At 40.6% G+C, this 22,476-nt stretch overlaps 1 protein-coding gene across 1 annotated transcript in view; it reads left to right on the forward strand.

Moving 5' to 3' along the window:
• Window positions 1–17,445: 17,445 nt before the first annotated feature.
• Window positions 17,446–22,476, forward strand: part of LOC139531512 (docking protein 6-like) — a 148,317-nt gene continuing 143,286 nt past the window's right edge. The window contains exon 1 of the mRNA XM_071328013.1: window positions 17,446–17,708. Coding sequence (XP_071184114.1) covers window positions 17,643–17,708 — 66 coding nt within the window. The 5' untranslated portion in view covers window positions 17,446–17,642. The remainder of the gene's footprint in view (window positions 17,709–22,476) is intronic.

Raw genomic sequence — 22,476 nt, forward strand, 5'->3', positions numbered from 1 at the left:
AACAGATGTAGAATTTTATCAATGTCTGATTTGATTTCAAAATATTTGTGGATCTGTGTGATCTATGGGAAATATCTGTCTCTAATATGGTCAGACCTTTGGCAGAAGGTAAGGAAGTGCAGTTCAGTTTCCACCTCATTCTGTGGACAGTGTGCACGTATTATTATTATTTTTAACTAGGCAAGTCAGTTAAGAACATATTCTTCTTTACAATGACAGCATACAGGGGAACAGTGGATTAACTGCCTTGTTCAGGGGCAGAATTAAAGATTTTTACCTTGTCATCTCGGGGATTCGATCCAACAACATTTCAGTTACTGACCCAACGCTCTAACCGCTAGGCTACCTGCCACCCCATAACCTTTCTACTTTCTTCTTTCGAGTTCCAGGTCTGCCTTTGGTGGCCTTTCTCAATAGCAAGACTCTCTGAGTCTATACATAGTCAAAGATGTTCTTAATTTGGGGTCAGTCACAGTGGTCAGGTGTTCTACCACTGTGTAATCTCTGTTGTTTGGTTGATTCTTTCCTGTGTGTCAAATAGTTATCTTTTAGTTTTCTCATCATCTGGTTGGATGTTGCTGTCCTGGGGCTCTGTGGGGTCTGTTTGTGAACAGAGCCCCAAAATCAGCTGGATGGGTGGGGGGGTTCTTCTCTAGCTTCATCTCTCTGTAGGTGAGGGCTTTGTGGTGGAATGTGTGGGCATCGCTTCCATTTAGGTGGTTGTAGAATTGAACAGCTCTTTTCTGGAGTTTGGAGTCCTAATTCTGCTCTGCATGCATTGTTTGGGGTTTTATGTTGTACATGACGCATATTGTTGGAGAATTCTGCATGCAGAGTCTGAATTTGGGGGTTTGTCCCATTTTGTGAATTCTTGTTTGGTGAGTGGACCCCAGACCTCACAACCATAGAGAGCAATGTGTTCTATAAATGATTGAAGTATTTTTAACCAGATCCTAGTTGGGATGTCGATTTTATGTTCCTTTTGATAGCATAGAAAGCCCTTCTAGCCTTGTCTCTCAGATCGTTCACAGCCTTGCGGAAATTACCTGTGATGTTGATGTTTAGGCCGAGGTAGGTATAATTATCTGTGCGCTCTAGGGCAGCTGTGTCGAGATGGAATTTGTATTTGTTGTCCTGGCAACTGGACTTTTTTTTGGAACACCATTATTTTTGTCTTACTGAGATTTACTGTCAGGGCCCAGGTCTGACAGAATCTGTGGAGAAGATTTAGGTGATGCTGTAGGCCCTCCTTGGTTGGGGACAGAAGCACCAGATCATCAGCAAACAGTAGACATTTGACTTCAGATTCTAGTAAGGTGAGGCTGCAGACTGTTTTAGAGCGCTTGCCAGTTCATTGATATAAGGTGCACTCAGCAAGTATTCAAACCCCTTGACTTTTTACACATTTTGTTACGTTAGTCTTGTTCTAAAATTGATTAAATAGGGTTTTCCCTCATCAATCTATACACAATATAATATATAATGACAAAGCAAAAACTTTTTGCAAATTTATTTAAAAATAAAAAACGTAAATATCAAATGTACATAACTATTCAGACCCTTTACTCAGTACTTTGTTGAAGCACCGTTAGCAGTGATTACAGCCTCGAGACTTCTTGGGTATGAAGCTACAAGCTTGGCACACCTGTATTTGGGGAGTTTCTCCCATTCTTCTCTGCAGATCCTCTCAAGCTCTGTCAGGTTGGATGGGAGAATCGATGCACAGTTATTTCCAGGTCTCTCCAGATCGGGTTCAAGTCCGGGCTCTGGCTGGGCCACTCAAGGACATTCAGAGACTTGTCCCGAAGCCACTCCTGTGTTGTCTTAACTGTGTGCTTAGGGTCATTGTCCTGGTGGAAGGTGAACCTTCGCCCCCCAGTCTGAGGTCCGGAGCGCTCTGTGGCAGGTTTTCATCAAGGATGTCTCTGTACTTTGCTCCGCTCATCTTTGCCTCAATCCTGACTAGTCTCCCAGTTCCTGCCTCTGAAAAACATCCCCACAGCATGTTGCTGCCACCACCATGCTTCAATGTAGGGATGGTGTCAGGCTTCCTCCAGACGTGACGCTTGGCATTCAGGCCAAGATCAATCTTTGTTTCATAAGACCAGAGAATTTTGTTTCTCATGGTCTGAGAGTCCTTTAGGTGCCTTTTGGCCAGCTCCAAGCGGACTGTCATGTGTCTTTTACTGAGGAGTGGCTTCCGTCTGGCCATTCTACCATAAAGGCCTGATTGGTGGAGTGATGCAGAGATGGCTGTCCTTCTGGAAGGTTCTCCAATCTCCACAGAGGAACTCTTGAACTTGGTCAGAATGACCATCGGGTTCTTGGTTACCTCTCTGACAAAGGCCCTTCTCCGTCACCAGCTCTAGGGAGAGTCTTGCTGTTTCCAAACTTCTTCCATTTAAGAATTATAGAGGCCACTGTGTTATTGGGGACCTTCAATGCTGCAGAAATGTTTTGGTACCCTTTCCCAGACCTGTGCCTTGACACAGTCCTGTCTCGGAGCTCTACTGACAATTCCTTCCACATCATGGCTTGGTTTTTGCTCTGACATGCACTGTCAACTGTGGGACCTTATATAGACAGGTGTGTGTCTTTCCAAATCATGTCCAATAAATTGAATTTACCACAGGTGGACTCCAATCAAGTTGTAGAAGTCTCTGTGTTAAATCATTTTCCACACACAGTCTGTGCCTGTATTTAGTTTTCATGCTAGTGAGGGCTGAGAATCCACTCTCACATAGTTATGTGGTTGCAAAGGGCGTCAGTGTCTTAATTAACAGCGCAATATGCCAAGGCAGGATACTCTGAGCACAGCCCAATCCAGAAATCTGTCAGTGGCTTCTGATTAAATTTTCATGAACCGCTTGTTGCAATTTCGATGAGGCTCTCTTGTTCAGATATCGGTAAATGAGCTGGAGGCAGGGCATGAAAGGGATAATGAATCCAGTTGTTTGTGTCATCCGTTTTGGGAAAGTACCTGGGTAATTGCGTACCAAACTCACTCAGGCGCTTCGCTACATCACATTTGACATTTTCCGTAAGGTTGAGTTCATTTGCACACAAAAATCATACCATGATGGAAAGACCTGTGTATTGTCCTTGTTAATGCAGACAGAGTAGAGCTCCAACTTCTTAATGATAGCCTCAATTTTGTCCCTCACATTGAATATAGTTGTGGAGAGTCCCGGTAATCCTAGATTCAGATCATTCAGGCCAGAAAAAACATCCCCCAGATAGGCCAGTCGTGTGAGAAACTCATCAAGCGGTCAGCAAGCGGTCAGACAAGCGCAAATTAAGGTCAGTAAAGAAAACTTTAAGCTCGTCTCTCATTTCAAAAAACGTGTCAATACCTTGCCCCTTGATAACCAGCGCACTTCTGTATGTTGTAAAAGCTTTACATAGTAAAAGCCATATCATTGCATAGTGCTGCCCATATCATTGCATAGTGCAGAAAATACATGAGAGTTCAGGGGCCTTGCTTTAACAAAGTTAACCATTTTCAGTATAGTGTCCAAAACGTCTTTCAAGCTGTCAGGCATTCCCTTGGCAGCAAGAGCCTCTCTGTGGATGCTACAGGGGACCCAAGTGGCATTGGAAGCAACTGCTTGCACGCGTGTTACCACTCCACTATGTCTCCCTGTCATGGCTTTTGCGCCATCAGTACAGATACCAACACATCTTGACCACCAAAGACCATTTGATGTCACAAAGCTGTCCAGTACTTAAAAAATATCCTCTCCTGTTGTCCTGGTTTCCAGTAGTTTGCAGAAGAGGATGTTTTCCTTAATTGACCACCCATAAACGTAACGGACCGATACCAGGAGCTGTGCCAGGCCTGCCACGTCTGTTGACTCATCCAGCAGTAACGCATAGAATTTACCGGCTTGTATGCGAAGCAATAATTGTTTCAAAACCTCTCCTGCCATGTCACTAATGCGTCGTGAAACAGTGTTGTTTGATGAACACGTTGTCTGTATAGTTTTTTTGGCCTTTTCCCCCAGCATTGTCCCAGCTGTATCCGCAGCAGCAGGAAGAATTAAGTCCTCCACAATAGTATGGGGCTTACCTGTCCTAGCCACTCAGTAGCTCACCATATAAGACGCTTCTAGCCCTTTCTTATTAATGGTTTCTGTTGCTTTTATACACGTCTTACTACTCGAAAGTCGTCTTAATTCTCGCTCAAAAAATTCCTGTGGCTTATTTTTCAAATTGGCATGTTTTGTGTCTAAATGTCTACGTAAGAGTGAAGCCACACTGTGGCTGAGGAAAGGCACTAATCCCACTCTAAGTTGACCCCAAATCAATGTAGTTATCATTACATTTGCGCCTCTTTGATGGTCCAACGTCCCTGTCTGTTGTTCAGTGCTTTCCCGGGTAAGGGGGCAATAGCTCTTTGGCTGCATCAGATTCACAACTGTCAGTGTCTATGCTAGCTGGGGTAACAACAAATGTAGAATTACTGATGCTAGCATTGGATGTGCTCGTGGAAGCAGAAAAACTTGTGTCGTCGACAGGTGCAGGTGTAGTACTGCTGGTAGTAGCAGTACTACCAGTAGAGCTGGTATGTGTCTATGGACGTGGGCCTTACTAAATGGACTGTTTGAAAATGTGAAGATTTTAATGTGAATCACATTTTGGGGGTAACTGTTTAGCTGATAGGTCAAATATACAGTTCAGGCTTCCTAATGCTAAGTTTACACCTTCACTATTGCAGGGAAACATTTGTATAGGATGAATTAGATTTGCTGTTAGTGAATAGTTTTTTGATAGGTTTCTGCACTACCCTCCTTCCATCCATAGCATTTCACTTCTTAGGGCTAGGCGTCCCGTCAGCGGGACACCTGTTGACAACATCTGGTGAAATTAGAGGGCGCAATTCAAATAAATAATCGTCATATTAAACATTTATGAACATACAAGTATCTTATATCGGTTAAAAGCTTAAATTCTTGTTAATCTAACTGCATTGTCCGATTTACAATAAGGCTTTAAAGCAAAAGCATACCATGCGATTGTTTGAGGACGGCGCCCCACATCTGTCACGAATCCCGTCGAAGATGGTGCCTCTTCCTGTTCGTGCGGCGCTCGGCGGTCGTCGTCGCCGGCCTACTAGCTGCCACCGATCCCCTTTTCTGTTTCAGTTAGTTTTGTCTGATTAGTTTCACCTGTTTCTTGTTTGGGTTTTGTTTTGGGCTATTTAAACCCGGTAGGCCCGCCGGCTTTTGTGCGGGTTTGTTTTTCTATTCATGGTGTGTGGATTATTGTGGATTCCGTTTTCCTGGACAGTTTCGTCCTATTTGTTGGACTGGGTATTTATGCACCGTTTTGTTTGGCGTAACCATTACTCTGTTCTTGGAATAAAGATCCACGTTTTGAACTACCCTGCTCTCTGCGCCTGACTCCTCCACCCACTACTCCTAGAAGCCATTACAACATCAACATATTTTTCAACCAGCACAAGCTTCATAAAATCACAAATAGCGATTAAATAATCACTTACTTTTTGAAAATCTTCCTCTGTTTGCAATCCCAAGGGTCCCAGCTACAAAATGCATGGTCGTTTTGTTAGATAAAATTCTTCTTTATATCCCAAAAAGTCAGTTTAGTTGGCACCATCGATTTCAGTAATCCACTCGTTCAACATGCAGACAAAGGAATCCAAAAAGCTACCGCTAAACTTTGTTAAAACAAGTCAAACTACGTTTCTATATAACCCTCAGGTACCCTAAAATGTAATTAAACTATAATATTTAATACGGAAAGAAGTATGTTCAATAGAAAAGTAAACTTAGCAAGTGCGCATCCTCTTCTTCGCATGCCCACAGACTGATTTCCAACTTTGACTCCTTGTACCAAAACTTAAAATTCTTTCTCGTTTTGGAAGATACAAGCCTGAAACCTCAAACAAAGACTGTTGACATCTAGTGGAAGCCATAGGAATTGCAACATGGGAGCTGGAATTGCATAGAACCCATAGCTTTCCATTGAAAAAGCATGGGATCTCCCCCCCCAAAATTTATTTTCGGCTACCATGTCAATTGTGCTTTAATCTCATACATTATTTTAACATTTCTACAAAGTGTTTTCTATCCAATGGTACCAATTATATGCATATCCTGGCTTCTGGGCCTGAGTAACAGGCAGTTTACCTTTACCTCGTCAGTCAGGCAGAAATTCTGAAAAAAGGACCCTAGCCCTAAGAATTAATAACATGCAGTTTGTTTGTTTTCGATACCTCATGGTTGAGTATTGGTCTGTTCAAGTAGATTGTGATTTTGCTGTGGTCTGACAGGGGTGTTAGTTGGCTGACTGTGAACACTCTGAGAGACTCTAGGTTGAGGTCAGTCATAAAGTAGTCTACAGTACTACTGCCAAGGGATGAGCTGTAGGTGTACCTTCCATAGGAGTTCCCTTGAAGCCTATCATTGACTATGTACATACCCAGAGTGCGACAGAGCTGCAAGAGTTGTGACCCATTTCTGTTGGTTGTTTTGTCGTATATGTGTCTAGTAGGACATATCTGGGAGGAAATGCTGTCACCTCCAGGTAGGTGTTTGTCCCCCTGTGTGCTGAAAGTGTCAGGTTCTTGTCCAGTTCTGTCACTTAGGTCACCACAGACTAGTACATGTCCCTGGGCCTGGAAATTATTGATTTTCCCCTCCAGGATGGAGAAGCTGTCTTCATTAAAGTATGGGGATTCTAGTGGGGGGATATAGGTAGCACACAGAAGGATATATTTCCCTGTTGAAATGATTTCCTTTTTAATTTCTAGCAAAGTGTAAAATGTTCCTGTTTTGATTAATTTAATGGAGTGGGTTAAGTCTGATCTATCCCAAATTTAGATACACCCTTAGTCTCTTCCCTGTGTGACACCTGGTAGTTTGGTGGATGGGACTACCATCTCTCTGTAACCTAGAGGGCAACCAGTGGGTCCATCTCCTCTGTACCATGATTCTTGTTGGATGACAATATCTGTATTTCCAGTTTCTTTGATGAATTCTACATTCCTGCTCTTTAGGCCAAATGTAGATGACCTCAGACCTTGAAAATTCTCGGATGATATTGTAAAAGCTTTGTGTTTCATAGTGTCCAGTGTTGTTTTCATGTGGTTATGGCTCGTACCATTACAGTAGGTGTGAGCAGAGCATGCTGAGCATCTGATACATACTGTAAGTATTCAGACCATTTGCTATGAGACTCTAAATTGAGCTCAGGTGCATCCTGTTTACATTGATTATCCTTGAGATGTTTCTACAACTTGATATGAGTCCATCTGTGGTAAATTCAGTTGATTGTATATGATTTGGAAAGGCACAATATATAGGTCCCACAGTTGACAGTGCATGTCAGAGCAAAAACCAAGCCATGAGGTTGAAGGAATTATCTGTAGAGCTCCGAGACAGGATTATATCGAGGCACAGATCTGGGGAAGGGTACCAAAACATTTCTGCAGCATTGAAGGTCCCCAAGAACACAGTGGCCTCCATCATGCCAGCAGCATACCACCCTGCATACCACTACTGGCTTGCTTCTGAAGCTAAGCAGGGTTGGTCCTGGTCAGTCCCTGGATGGGAGACCAGATGCTGCTGGAAGTGGTGTTGGAGGGCCAGTAGGAGGCACTCTTTCCTCTGGTCTAAAAAATATCCCAATGCCCCAGGGCAGTGATTGGGGACACTGCCCTGTGTAGGGTGCCGTCTTTCGGATGGGACGTTAAACGGGTGTCCTGACTCTCTGAGGTCATTAAAGATCCCATGGCACTTATCGTAAGAGTAGGGGTGTTAACCCCGGTGTCCTGGCTAAATTCCCAATCTGGCCCTCAAACCATCATGGTCACCTAATAATCCCCAGTTTACAATTGGCTCATTCATCCCCCTCCTCTCCCCTGTAACTATTCCCCAGGTCGTTGCTGCAAATGAGAACGTGTTCTCAGTCAACTTACCTGGTAAAATAACGGTAAATAAATAAATCATTCTTAAATGGAAGAAGATTGGAACCACGAAGACTCTTCCTAGAGCTAGCCGCTCAGACCAAACTGAGCAATCGGGGGAGAAAGGCCAGGGAGGTGACCAAGAACCCGATGATCACTCTGACAGAGCTCCAGAGGTCCTCTGTGGAGATGGGAAAACCTTGCAGAAGGACAACCATCTCTGCATCACTCCACCAATCAGGCCTTTATGGTAGAGTGGCCAGACAGAAGCCACTCCTCAGTAAAAGGCACATGACAGCCCATGGTTTTTGCAACTGCACTTGAAGAAACTTCAAAAGTTCTTGTAATTTTCAGGATTGACTGACCTTCATGCCTTAAAGAAATGATGGACTGTCATTTCTCTTTGCTAATTTGAGCTGTTCTTGCCATAATATGGACTTGGTCTTTTACGAAATAGGACTATCTTCTGTATACTCCCCCTACCTTGTCACAACACAACTGATTGGCTGAAACGCATTAAGATGGAAAGAAATTCCACAAATTAAGTTTAACAAGGCACACCTGTTCATGGAAATGCATTCCAGGTGACTACCTCATGAAGCTGGTTGAGAGAATGCCAAGAGTGTGCAAAGCTGTCATCAAGGCAAAGGGTGGCTAATTTGAAGAATCTCAAATTTAAAATATATTTAGATTTGTTTAACAATTTTTTAGTTAATACACGATTCCATATGAGTTATTTCATAGTTTTGATATCTTCACTATTATTCTACAATGTATAGAAATAGTCAAAATAAAGAAAAACCCTTGAATGAGTAGGTGTGTCCAAAGTTTTGACTGGTAGTGTATATAATTAAATATATCAGACAGTCCAATGATCTATAAGAGGCCTAGGCTTGCTCCAAATATGAACATAAAAAGCGCATCCATACAGCATCGTGGGCTGGGATCAGTGGGATAGGGGTTGTTCTGAAGTGGGTCGAGACCTTCAACTTCCTTGACGTCCACATCACTAGGGTCTTAACATGGTCCACACACAAGTTCCTTGGAGTCCACAAGGACTAAACATTTGATTTGATTTGAACATGGTCGCCGTGAAGAGGGCATGGCAGTGCCTCTTCCCCTTCAGGAGGCTGAAAAGATTTGGCATGGGTCCTCGGATCTTCAAAAAGTTCTACAGCTGCACCATCGAGAGAATCTTGACTGGCTGCATCCCCGCCTGGTATGCACCGCCCTTGACCACAAAGCTTTACAGAGGGCGGTGTGGACAGCCCAGTACGTCACTGGGTCTGAGCTCCCAGCCATCCAGGACCTCTATTTTAGGCGGTGTCAGAGGAAGGGCCAAAACTCCAGCCACCCAGGCCATAGACTGTTCATTCTGTTACCATCCGGCAAACGGTACCGGAGCATCAGCTCTAGGACCAACAGGCTCCGAGACAGCTTCTACCCCCAAGCCATAAGACAGCTAAATAGCCAGACTGCTAAACAGTCAATTAAAAGTACACAAACTATCTGAACTGACTCTATCTTGCACTGACCCTACACACACTATATATACACACTCACTAGACTATATACACACACACACTATATATACACACTCACTAGACTATATATACACACTCACTAGACTATATACACACACACACTATATATACACACACTCACTAGACTATATACACACACTCACTAGACTATATATACACACTCACTAGACTATATACACACACACACTATATATACACACTCACTAGACTATATATACACACTCACTAGACTATATACACACACACACACACTATATATACCCACACTCACTAGACTATATACACACACTCACTAGACTATATATACACACTCACTAGACTATATATACACACTCACTAGACTATATACACACACACACTATATAGACACACACTCACTAGACTATATACACACACTCACTAGACTATATATACACACACACTATATATACACACTCACTAGACTATATACACACACTCACTAGACTATATATACACACACACTATATATACACACTCACTAGACTATATACACACACTCACTAGACTATATACACACACACTATATATACACACTCACTAGACTATATATACACACTCACTAGACTATATATACACACACACTATATATACACACTCACTAGACTATATATACACACTCACTAGACTATATATACACACTCACTAGACTATATACACACACACTATACTATATATACACACTCACTAGACTATATATACACACTCACTAGACTGTATACACACTCACTAGACTATATATACACACTCACTAGACTGTATACACACTCACTAGACTATATATACACACTCACTAGACTATATATACACACACACTATATATACACACTCACTAGACTATATATACACACACACACTATATATACACACTCACTAGACTATATATACACACACACTATATATACACACTCACTAGACTGTATACACACTCACTAGACTATATATACACACACACTATATATACACACTCACTAGACTATATACACACTCACTAGACTATATATACACACTCACTAGACTATATATACACACTCACTAGACTATATACACACTCACTAGACTATATATACACACTCACTAGACTATATATACACACACACACTATATAAACACACTCACTAGACTATATAAACACACTCACTAGACTATATATACACACTCACTAGACTATATATACACACTCAATAGACTATATATACACACACTAGACTATATATACACACTCACTAGACTATATACACACTCACTAGACTATATATACACACTCACTAGACTATATATACACACACACACTATATAAACACACTCACTAGACTATATAAACACACTCACTAGACTATATATACACACTCACTAGACTATATATACACACTCACTAGACTATATATACACACACACACTATATAAACACACTCACTAGACTATATACACACACTCACTAGACTATATACACACACTCACTAGACTATATACACACACTCACTAGACTATATATACACACACACTATATAGACACACACTCGCTAGACTATATACACACTCACTAGACTATATATACACCCTCACTAGACTATATACACACACACACTATATAGACACACCCTCACTAGACTATATACACACTCACTAGACTATATATACACACACTAGACTATATATACACACTCACTAGACTATATATACACACACTCACTAGACTATATATACACACACACTAGACTATATATACACACACACACTATATAGACACACACTCACTAGACTATATATACACACTCACTAGACTATATATACACACTCACTAGACTATATATACACACTCACTAGACTATATATACACACACTCACTAGACTATATATACACACACACTAGACTATATATACACACACACACTATATAGACACACACTCACTAGACTATATATACACACTCACTAGACTATATATACACACTCACTAGACTATATATACACACACTCACTAGACTATATATACACACACACTAGACTATATATACACACACACTAGACTATATATACACACACACACTATATAGACACACACTCACTAGACTATATATACACACACACTAGACTATATATACACACACACACTATATAGACACACACTCACTAGACTATATATACACACTCACTAGACTATATACACACACACTATATATACACACTCACTAGACTATATACACACTCACTAGACTATATATACACACTCACTAGACTATATATACACACTCACTAGACTATATACACACTCACTAGACTATATATACACACTCACTAGACTATATATACACACTCACTAGACTATATATACACACACACACTATATAAACACACTCACTAGACTATATATACACACTCATTAGACTATATACACACACTCACTAGACTATATACACACACTCACTAGACTATATACACACACTCACTAGACTATATACACACTCACTAGACTATATATACACACTCACTAGACTATATATACACACACTCACTAGACTATATATACACACACACTATATAGACACACACTCACTAGACTATATATACACACTCACTAGACTGTATATACACACACACTAGACTATATATACACACACACTATATATACACACACTCACTAGACTATATATACACACTCACTAGACTATATATACACACACACTATATATACACACACACACTAGACTCTATATACACACACTCACTAGACTATATACACACTCACTAGACTATATATTCACACACACTATATATACACACACTCACTAGACTATATACACACACACACTAGACTCTATATACACACACTCACTAGACTATATATACACACACACTATATATACACACTTACTAGACTATATATACACACACACTATATAAACACACTCACTAGACTATATATACACACACTCACTAGACTATACACACACTCACTAGACTATATATACACACACACTATATATACACACTCACTAGACTATATATACACACACACTATATATACACACTCACTAGACTATATACACACTCACTAGACTGTATATACACACTCACTAGACTATATATACACACACACTATATAAACACACTCACTAGACTATATACCCACACTCACTAGACTATATATACACACACACTATATAAACACACTCACTAGACTATATATACACACTCACTAGACTATATACACACACTCACTAGACTGTATACACACACTCACTAGACTATATATACACACACACTATATATACACACTCACTAGACTGTATATACACATTAACTAGACTATATACACACTCACTAGACTATATATACACACACTCACTAGACTATATACACACTCACTAGACTATATATACACTCTCACTAGACTATATACACACTCACTAGACTATATACACACACTCACTAGACTGTATACACACACTCACTAGACTATATATACACACACACTATATATACACACTCACTAGACTGTATATACACACTCACTAGACTATATACACACTCACTAGACTGTATATACACACTCACTAGACTATATACACACTCACTAGACTATATATACACACTCTCACTAGACTATATACACACTCACTAGACTATATATACACACTCACTAGACTATATATACACACACACTATATACACACACTCACTAGACTATATATACACACACTCACGAGACTATATATACACACACACTATATACCCACACTCACTAGACTATATATACAAACACACTATATAAACACACTCACTAGACTATATATACACACACTCACTAGACTATATATACACACTCACTAGACTATATATACACACACACACTAGACTATATATACACACTCACTAGACTATATATACACACTCACTAGACTATATATACACACTCACTAGACTATATATACACACACACACTAGACTATATATACACACTCACTAGACTATATATACACACTCACTAGACTATATATACACACACACTATATAAACACACTCACTAGACTATATATACACACACACTAGACTATATATACACACTCACTCACTAGACTATATATACACACACACACTAGACTATATATACACACACACTAGACTATATATACACACTCACTAGACTATATACACACACACACTCACTAGACTATATATACACACTCACTAGACTATATATATATACACATACACACACTCACTAGACTATATATACACACTCACTAGACTATATATACACACTCACTAGACTATATATACACACTCACTAGACTATATATACACACACACACTAGACTATATATACACACTCACTAGACTATATATACACACTCACTAGACTATATATACACACACACTATATAAACACACTCACTAGACTATATATACACACACACTAGACTATATATACACACTCACTCACTAGACTATATATACACACACACACTAGACTATATATACACACACACTAGACTATATATACACACTCACTAGACTATATACACACACACACTCACTAGACTATATATACACACTCACTAGACTATATATATATACACACACACACACACTCACTAGACTATATATATATACACACACACACTACATTGACACTCCCACACCACACACATCTCCATTTCCTTGGTGTCCACCACCAACAAACTATCAATTTTTTTATTAACCTTTATTTAACTAGGCATGTCAGTTAAAGAACAAATTATTATTTACAATGACAGCCTACCAGGGAAAAGTGGGTTTCCTGCTTTGTTCAGGGGCAGAATGACACATTTTTACCTTGTCAGTTCTGGGATTAGATACAGCAACCTTTCGGTAACTGGCCCAACGCTCTAACCACTAGGCTACCTGCCGCCCCAAATCATGGTCCAAACACACCAAGACTGTTGTGAAGAGGGCACGACAACTATGGAGAGCATCCTGACTGGTTGCATCACCGCTTGGTACGGCAACTGCTCGGCCTCCGACCACAAGGCACTACAGAGGGAAGTGCGTACGGCCCAGTACATCACTGGGGCAAAGGTCCCTGCCAGCCAGTAACTCTATACCAGGCGGTGTAAGAGGAAGGCCCTAAAAATTGCCAAAGACTCCAGCCACCCCAGTCATAGACTGTTCTCTCTTCTATCGCACAGCAAGCGGTACCGGAGTGCATAGTCTAGGTCCAAAAGGCTTCTTAACAGCTTCTACCCCCAAGCCATATGACTGCTGAACAGCTAATCAAATGGCTACCCGGACTATTTGCATTGACCCCCCCCTTTTTTACGCTGCTGCTCTCTGAAGTAATATGTACATGAAGGTAGGGGTAAAGTAACGATGCATAGATAATAAACAATGACCTCGACTAACCTATTTCCTATCGACTAACCTATTTCACTGTAAGGTCTACACTTGTTGTATTCGGCGCATGTGACAAATAACATTTGATTTGATTTTACACTCATCATTTGCTGTTGCTACTTTGTTCTTTATTTTACACTTATTATTATTTATCCTGATGCCTAGTCACTTTACCCTGCCTTCATGTACATATCTACCTCTAATACCTTATTATTATCTATCCTGATGCCTAGTCACTTTACCCTGCCTTCATGTACATATCTACCTCTAATACCTTATTATTATCTATCCTGATGCCTAGTCACTTTACCCTGCCTTCATGTACATATCTACCTCTAATACCTTATTATTATCTATCCTGATGCCTAGTCACTTTACCCTGCCTTCATGTACATATCTACCTCTAATACCTTATTATTATCTATCCTGATGCCTAGTCACTTCACCCTGCCTTCATGTACATATCTACCTCTAATACCTTATTATTATCTATCCTGATGCCTAGTCACTTTACCCTGCCTTCATGTACATATCTACCTCTAATACCTTATTATTATCTATCCTGATGCCTAGTCACTTTACCCTGCCTTCATGTACATATCTACCTCTAATACCTTATTATTATCTATCCTGATGCCTAGTCACTTTACCCTGCCTTCATGTACATATCTACCTCTAATACCTTATTATTATCTATCCTGATGCCTAGTCACTTCACCCTGCCTTCATGTACATATCTACCTCAAATACCTTATTATTATCTATCCTGATGCCTAGTCACTTTACCCTGCCTTCATGTACATATCTACCTGAAATACCTTATTATTATTTATCCTGATGCCTAGTCACTTTACCCTGTGTTCATGTACATATCTACCTCTAATACCTTATTATTATCTATCCTGATGCCTAGTCACTTTACCCTGCCTTCATGTGCATATCTACCTCTAATACCTTATTATTATCTATCCTGATGCCTAGTTACTTTACCCTGCCTTTATGTACATATCTACCTGAAATACCTTATTATTATCTATCCTGATGCCTAGTCACTTTACCCTGCCTTCATGTACATATCTACCTGAAATACCTTATTATTATCTATCCTGATGCCTAGTCACTTTACCCTGCCTTCATGTACATATCTACCTGAAATACCTTATTATTATTTATCCTGATGCCTAGTCACTTTACCCTGCCTTCATGTACATATCTACCTCTAATACCTTATTATTATCTATCCTGATCTCTAGTCACTTTACCCTGCCTTCATGTATATATCTACCTCTAATACCTTATTATTATCTATCCTGATGCCTAGTCACTTAACCCTGCCTTTATGTACGTCCCTACCTGAAATACTTTATTATCTATCCTGATCTCTAGTCACTTTACCCTGCCTTTATGTACATATCTATCTCAAATACCTTATTATCTATCCTGATGTCTAGTCACTTTACCCTGTCTTCATGTACCTTATTATTATCTATCCTGATGCATAGTCACTTTACCCTGCCTTCATGTACATATCTATCTCAAATACCTTATTATCTATCCTGATGTCTAGTCACTTTACCCTGTCTTCATGTACCTTATTATTATCTATCATGATGCCTAGTCACTTTACCCTGCCTTCATGTACATATCTACCTCAAATACCTTATTATCTATCCTGATGCCTAGTCACTTTACCCTGCCTTCATATACATATCTACCTGAAATACCTTATTATTATCTATCCTGATGCCTAGTCCCTTTACCCTGCCTTCATGTACATATCTACCTCAAATACCTTATTATTATCTATCCTGATGCCTAGTCACTTTACCCTGCCTTCATGTACATATCTACCTGAAATACCTTATTATTATCTATCCTGATACCTAGTCACTTTACCCTGTGTTCATGTACGTATCTACCTGAAATACCTTATTATCTATCCTGATGCCTAGTCACTTTACCCTGCCTTCATGTACGTATCTACCTGAAATACCTTATTATCTATCCTGATACCTAGTCACTTTACCCTGTGTTCATGCACGTATCTACCTGAAATACCTTATTATCTATCCTGATGCCTAGTCACTTTACCCTGCCTTTATGCACGTATCTACCTCAAATACCTTATTATCTATCCTGATGGCTAGTCACTTTATCCTGCCTTCATGTACATATCTACCTCAAATACCTTATTATCTATCCTGATGGCTAGTTACTTTACCCTGCCTTCATGTACATACAGTATCTACCTGAAATACATTGTGCCCCTGCACATTGATCTGGTACAGATACTTCCTCTATATAGCTCCATTCTTGTGTATTAAATTTTATTCCTCTTGTGCAACAATTTTTTATAATTTTTTAACTCTTTATTGTTAGGAAGTGCTCGTAAGCAAGCATTTCACGGTACAGTATACGTCAGTTGTATTCATCGCATGTGACAAATAAAATGTGATTTGATTTGAGAAGAGAGACCATTGTGCATATCGAAGCCTTCTGTTTTACGCGCACTGCCTGCTGCTCCCCTGCAGAAGAGGTGATGGTGCGTTCCAGGAAGAGCCCCCTCCACCACCCTCTCTATCCATAGTCTGAATGAAATCAGCTGACGAATGGTATCTCCCTACTGCTTGATGGAACGCGCCGCTGCGCGGAAGCCGGCTGTTGCCCGAGCGTTGACACCGCAGCAGGTTGCCCGTGTTGCTTTTATGTTGTGGATGTCGGACTGATTCCGCGGTGGTAGACTTTTTTCTGGGGCAGTGGCGGACCACGCTGACCATGGCCTCCAACTTCAATGATATAGTGAAACAGGGATACGTGCGGATACGGAGTAAGAAACTAGGGGTGAGTGACACTTTGCTGTATAGGAGGAGAGGAGAGGCTTCTACGTAGAGTTATTTGCGGTCAGGGCAGGAAGGCAGGGAGTCAGGGGCACTGGGAGCTGGATTAGAAGATGTTTAGTTGCTCCGTAGGCAGCTGTCCTGCTGTGAGCTTTACAGAGGAAAATAACAGATGAGCAAAACAACGTGATTAACTTTCCTTCAGTGGTTGCATTTAGTTAAGATTTGTTTATGTAACGTTTAACAAAATATGGATGACAATAACAATGTTTCAATTTGTTTAAAGATTCACGTATATTATTATCTTGCTATAAATGGGACTCTTTTATATATATATTCTTTATCACCACATCGATAACTATGTTGTCAAAAGTTATAATTTAGGCTAAGTGCCAGATCACACAGTCAACTCTATCATTGACAACAGCTGTTTGCCATGCATTATATTTACAATACTCTATGCAAGGCTTTGATGGATATAGATTGTGTATTTGATAAAGACTGGATAGTATCCGAGTGGTTGTGGGAGACAGGCTATGTGGATAATGTAGCCTAGGTTGCTATAGCTCAGGTCAGAGTTGTATTGATCGCGAAGCACTGAAACGTTAACTAAGTTATAACACGGTAGTAACACTAGCATTTTGCTACACCCGCTATACCATCTGCTAAACACGTGTATGGGACGAATACAATGTATATTTTATTTAATTGAATACACTTATAATAATAATAGCAATGGATTATGTTTATAACACTTGTCTATGTGCTCAAAGCACTTTACACGACATAGGCTACAGTGATCTGTACCACCGACTGGACAGCAGGTTACCAATAGTACCTGGTAATGATAATGGTACACTCTGTCACCCACAGTGTGTCTGCCTGATGTTCCCTGAGTCATAAAGACAGCTGGTGTATTTTTACATCACCGTTACATTCCAGGATGACTGTAGAGCAGAAACCTGTCCCTCTGACCATGATGGGTGATGCTGGCTAATGATGTCTGCTTCCATTCTCACCGCCCCCCCCCCCCCCCCCCCGCCTCATTACGACATTGTCATCATGCGTTAAGATTTCAGAATAAGACTTTTGTAATTAATTTTTTTATGATGAAACAAGAGAGAAAATCACACCTTATCCTCTACTTCCATTTTAAAGCACTCTAGTTACATTGCTATTCATATATTTGTGTGTATAGTGTGTATAGTGTGATCTGGCACAGTGCTTTGCTGCAACTGTCAGTTAGATAATTTAATATTAATTCAGTGACTTTAGGACTATAAGCTTAAACATGCTCTCTAAGGCACCTGTATTTACCGTTTTTTTTTTATCATAAAGAGCTTAACATTCTTGACATTCTTCTGAAAAAGTGTTAAAAAAAATCCAAGTATACTGAACATAAATATAAGTGTTGGTCCCATTTTTCATGAACTGAAATAAAACATTCCAGAAATGTTCCATACACACAAAAAGCGTGTTTCTCTCAAAATTTGTCCACAAATTTGTTTATATCCCTGTTAGTGAGCATTTCTCATTTGACAAGAAAATCCATCCACGTGACAGGTATGGCAAATCAAGAAGCTGATTAAACAGCATGATCTTTACACAGGTGCACCTTGTGCTGGGGACAATAAAAGGCCACTCTAAAATGTGCAGTTTTGTCACAAAACAGATTTCTCAAGCTTCGAGGGAGCGCTCAATTGGCATACTGACTATAGGAATGTCCAGCAGAGATGTTTCCAGAGAATTGAATCTTAATTTCCCTACCATAAGCCGCCACGTTGTTTTAGAGAATTTGGCAGTACGTCCAACCGGCCTCACAATTGCAGGCCAGGACCTCCACATCCGGCCTCTTCACCTGCTGTGCTGGATCGTCTGGGGGAGGGGGGTGAATGCCGATGAATAATTCTGTCTGTAATAAAGCCCTTTTGTGGGGGAAAACTCATTCTGATTGGATGGGCCTGGCTCCCCAGTCAGTGGACCTGGCTCCCAAGTGGGTGGGCCTATGCCTTCCCTGGCCCACCTATGTCTGTGCCCCTGCTCCGTCATGTGAAATCCATAGATTATGAGCCAAATTAATTTCTTTAAATTGACAGATTTTCTTCTAAGAAATGTAACTCAGTAAAATCTTTGAAATTGTTGCATGTTGTGTTTATATTTTTGTTCAATATAATTGCCCAAGAGGACCAGAACCTATATCAATAATCAAGGACTTGGGACTAAGGTTCTATCACAGAGTCCTTTTTTCTTCAAAACTGTTTTGTTATGTCTTCCTCTTTCATGACACTTTACATACAGTCATTTTTAGTGACAACCCAGAATTGGTTAGCAGATTGAACCTTATAGCACCAAGCATCAAAGTTGTTTGCTTTCTGATTCTTAATGGATTTTTTTTTCACCTTAAATTGACTTTGTCACAAATCGGACACATTGCCCATGTGGTGGACTTTCTAAAGAGTAACTCTATGTGAATAACTCATTTTTGACCAAAATGTCAGATTAAATTTAATAGTCCCAAGGCTGTTGTGGAGGTGGCTATGCCAGGCCAGCTACCTTTCATCTTGGTTGGTTATTTGTTTCACTCTGTCAACCTCCCCCAGCTTGTTGTTTGAATCCCAGTTATGAAACCATACTGTGTTGGTTGTGTTGCACCTTTGAAAAAGCATGTGGTGACTGACTGACAGACTGAGACACGAGGATAACGGTCTGATACTGGCCGTCTGTTCTCCAGTCTCTCCAGCCTTGGTGCTTGACTGTTTCTGCGTTGAACCATATCGGTGGTACCCCTGCTAACGTGTAACATGAACCAAAAACCATTAGGGGGTAATACACAAAGCTGATCTTACTGTAAACCTTACTGTGACATCTGTATCTTTCCCTCAATATCACTATGGCTGTTGTTGGATGGTCCTTCAATATCACTATGGCTGTTGTTGGATGGTCCTTCAATATCACTATGGCTGTCCTCCCTCCCTCTCTCTTGTCTCTCCCTCTCTCAGCTCCTCCCTCTCTCACCTCCTCCCTCTCTGTCCTCCTCCCTTTCTCACCTCTCCCTTTCACATCTCCTCCCTCTCTCATGTCTCTCCCTCTCTCTCTCATCTCATCCCTCTCTCAGCTCCTCCCTCTCTCACCTCCTCCCTCTCTCATCTCCTCCCTTTCTCACCTCTCCCTTTCACATCTCCTCCCTCTCTCTTGTCTCTCCCTCTCTCTCTCATCTCCTCCCTCTCTCATCTCTTTCCTTCTCTCATCTCCTCCCTCTCTCATCTCCTCCCTCTCATCTCCTCCCTCTCTCTTGTCTCTCCCTCTCTCTCTCATCTCCTCCCCCTCTTCCTCATCCCTCTTTCTCTTTCTTACCTCTCTCCCTCATCTCAGTCTTTCATACCTCTCTTCCTCTCTCATCTCTTTCCCTCTCCCTAATCTTTGCCACTCTCTCTCACTTCTCCTTCTTCTCTCTCCCTCTTCTCTCTCCCTCTTCTCCCTCTTTTCTCTCACCTCTCCCTCTTCTCTGTCATTTCTTCCCCACTTTCTGAGAACCTTATTTCTCCTTCATCTGTTAGCCTTTTACAACATTCTCTCTCTCTCTCTCTCTCTCTCTCTCTCTCTCTCTCTCTCTCTCTCTCTCTCTCTCTCTCTCTCTCTCTCTCTCTCTCTCTCTCTCTCTCTCTCTCTCTCTCTCTCTCTCTCTCTCTCTCTCTCTCTCTCTCTCTCTCTCTCTCAATTCAAGGGGCTGTATTGGCATGGGAAACATATGTTAACATTGCCAAAGCAAGTGAAGTAGATAATATACAAAAGTGAAATAAACAATACAAATGAACAGTAATCATTACACTCACAGAAGTTCCAAAAGAATAAAGACTTTACAAATGTCATATTTTGTATATATACAGTGTTGTAACGATGTACAAATGGTTAAAGTACAAAAGGGAAAATAAATAAGCATAAATATGGGTTATATTTACAATGATGTTTGTTCTTCACTGGTTGACCTTTTCTTGTGGCAACAGGTCACAAATCTTGCTGCTGTGATGGCACACTGTGGTATTTCACCCAGTAGATGTGGGAGTTTATCAAAATCGGGTTTCTTTTCGAATTCTTTGTGGATCTGTGTAATCTGAGGGAAATATGGGTCTCTAGCATGGTCATACATTGGGCAGGAGGTTAGGAAGTGCAGCTCAGTTTCCACCTAATTTTGCCGGCAGTGTGCACATAGATTGTCTTCTCTTGAGAGCCAGGTCTGCCTACGGCGGCCTTTCTCAATAGCGAGGCAATGCTCACTGAGTCTGTACATAGTCAAAGCTTTCCTTAAGTTCGGGTCAGTCACAGTGGTATTCTGCCACTGTGTACTCTCTGTTTAGGGCCAAATAGCATTCTAGTTTGTTCAGTTTTTTCTGTTAATTCTTTCCAGTGTCAAGTCATTATCTTTTTGTTTTCTCATGATTTGGTTGGGTCAAATTGCATTGCTGTCCTGGGGCTCTGTGGGGTCTGTTTGTGTTTGTGAACAGAGCCCCAGGACCAACTTGCTTAGGGGACTCTTCTCCAGGTTCATCTCTCTGTAGGTGAAGGCTTTGTTATGGAAGGTTTGGGAATCGCTTCCTTTTAGATGGTTGTAGAATTTAACGGCTCTTTTCTGAATTTTGATCATTAGCGGGTATCAGACTAATTCTGCTCTGCATGCATTATTTGGTGTTTTACGTTGTACAGTCGTGGCCAAAAGTTTTGAGAATGACACAAATATGAATTTCCACAAAGTTTGCTGCTTCAGTGTCTTTAGA

Source organism: Salvelinus alpinus, chromosome 10, assembly GCF_045679555.1.
Source record: "Salvelinus alpinus chromosome 10, SLU_Salpinus.1, whole genome shotgun sequence".
NCBI classification, from domain to species: domain Eukaryota; kingdom Metazoa; phylum Chordata; class Actinopteri; order Salmoniformes; family Salmonidae; genus Salvelinus; species Salvelinus alpinus.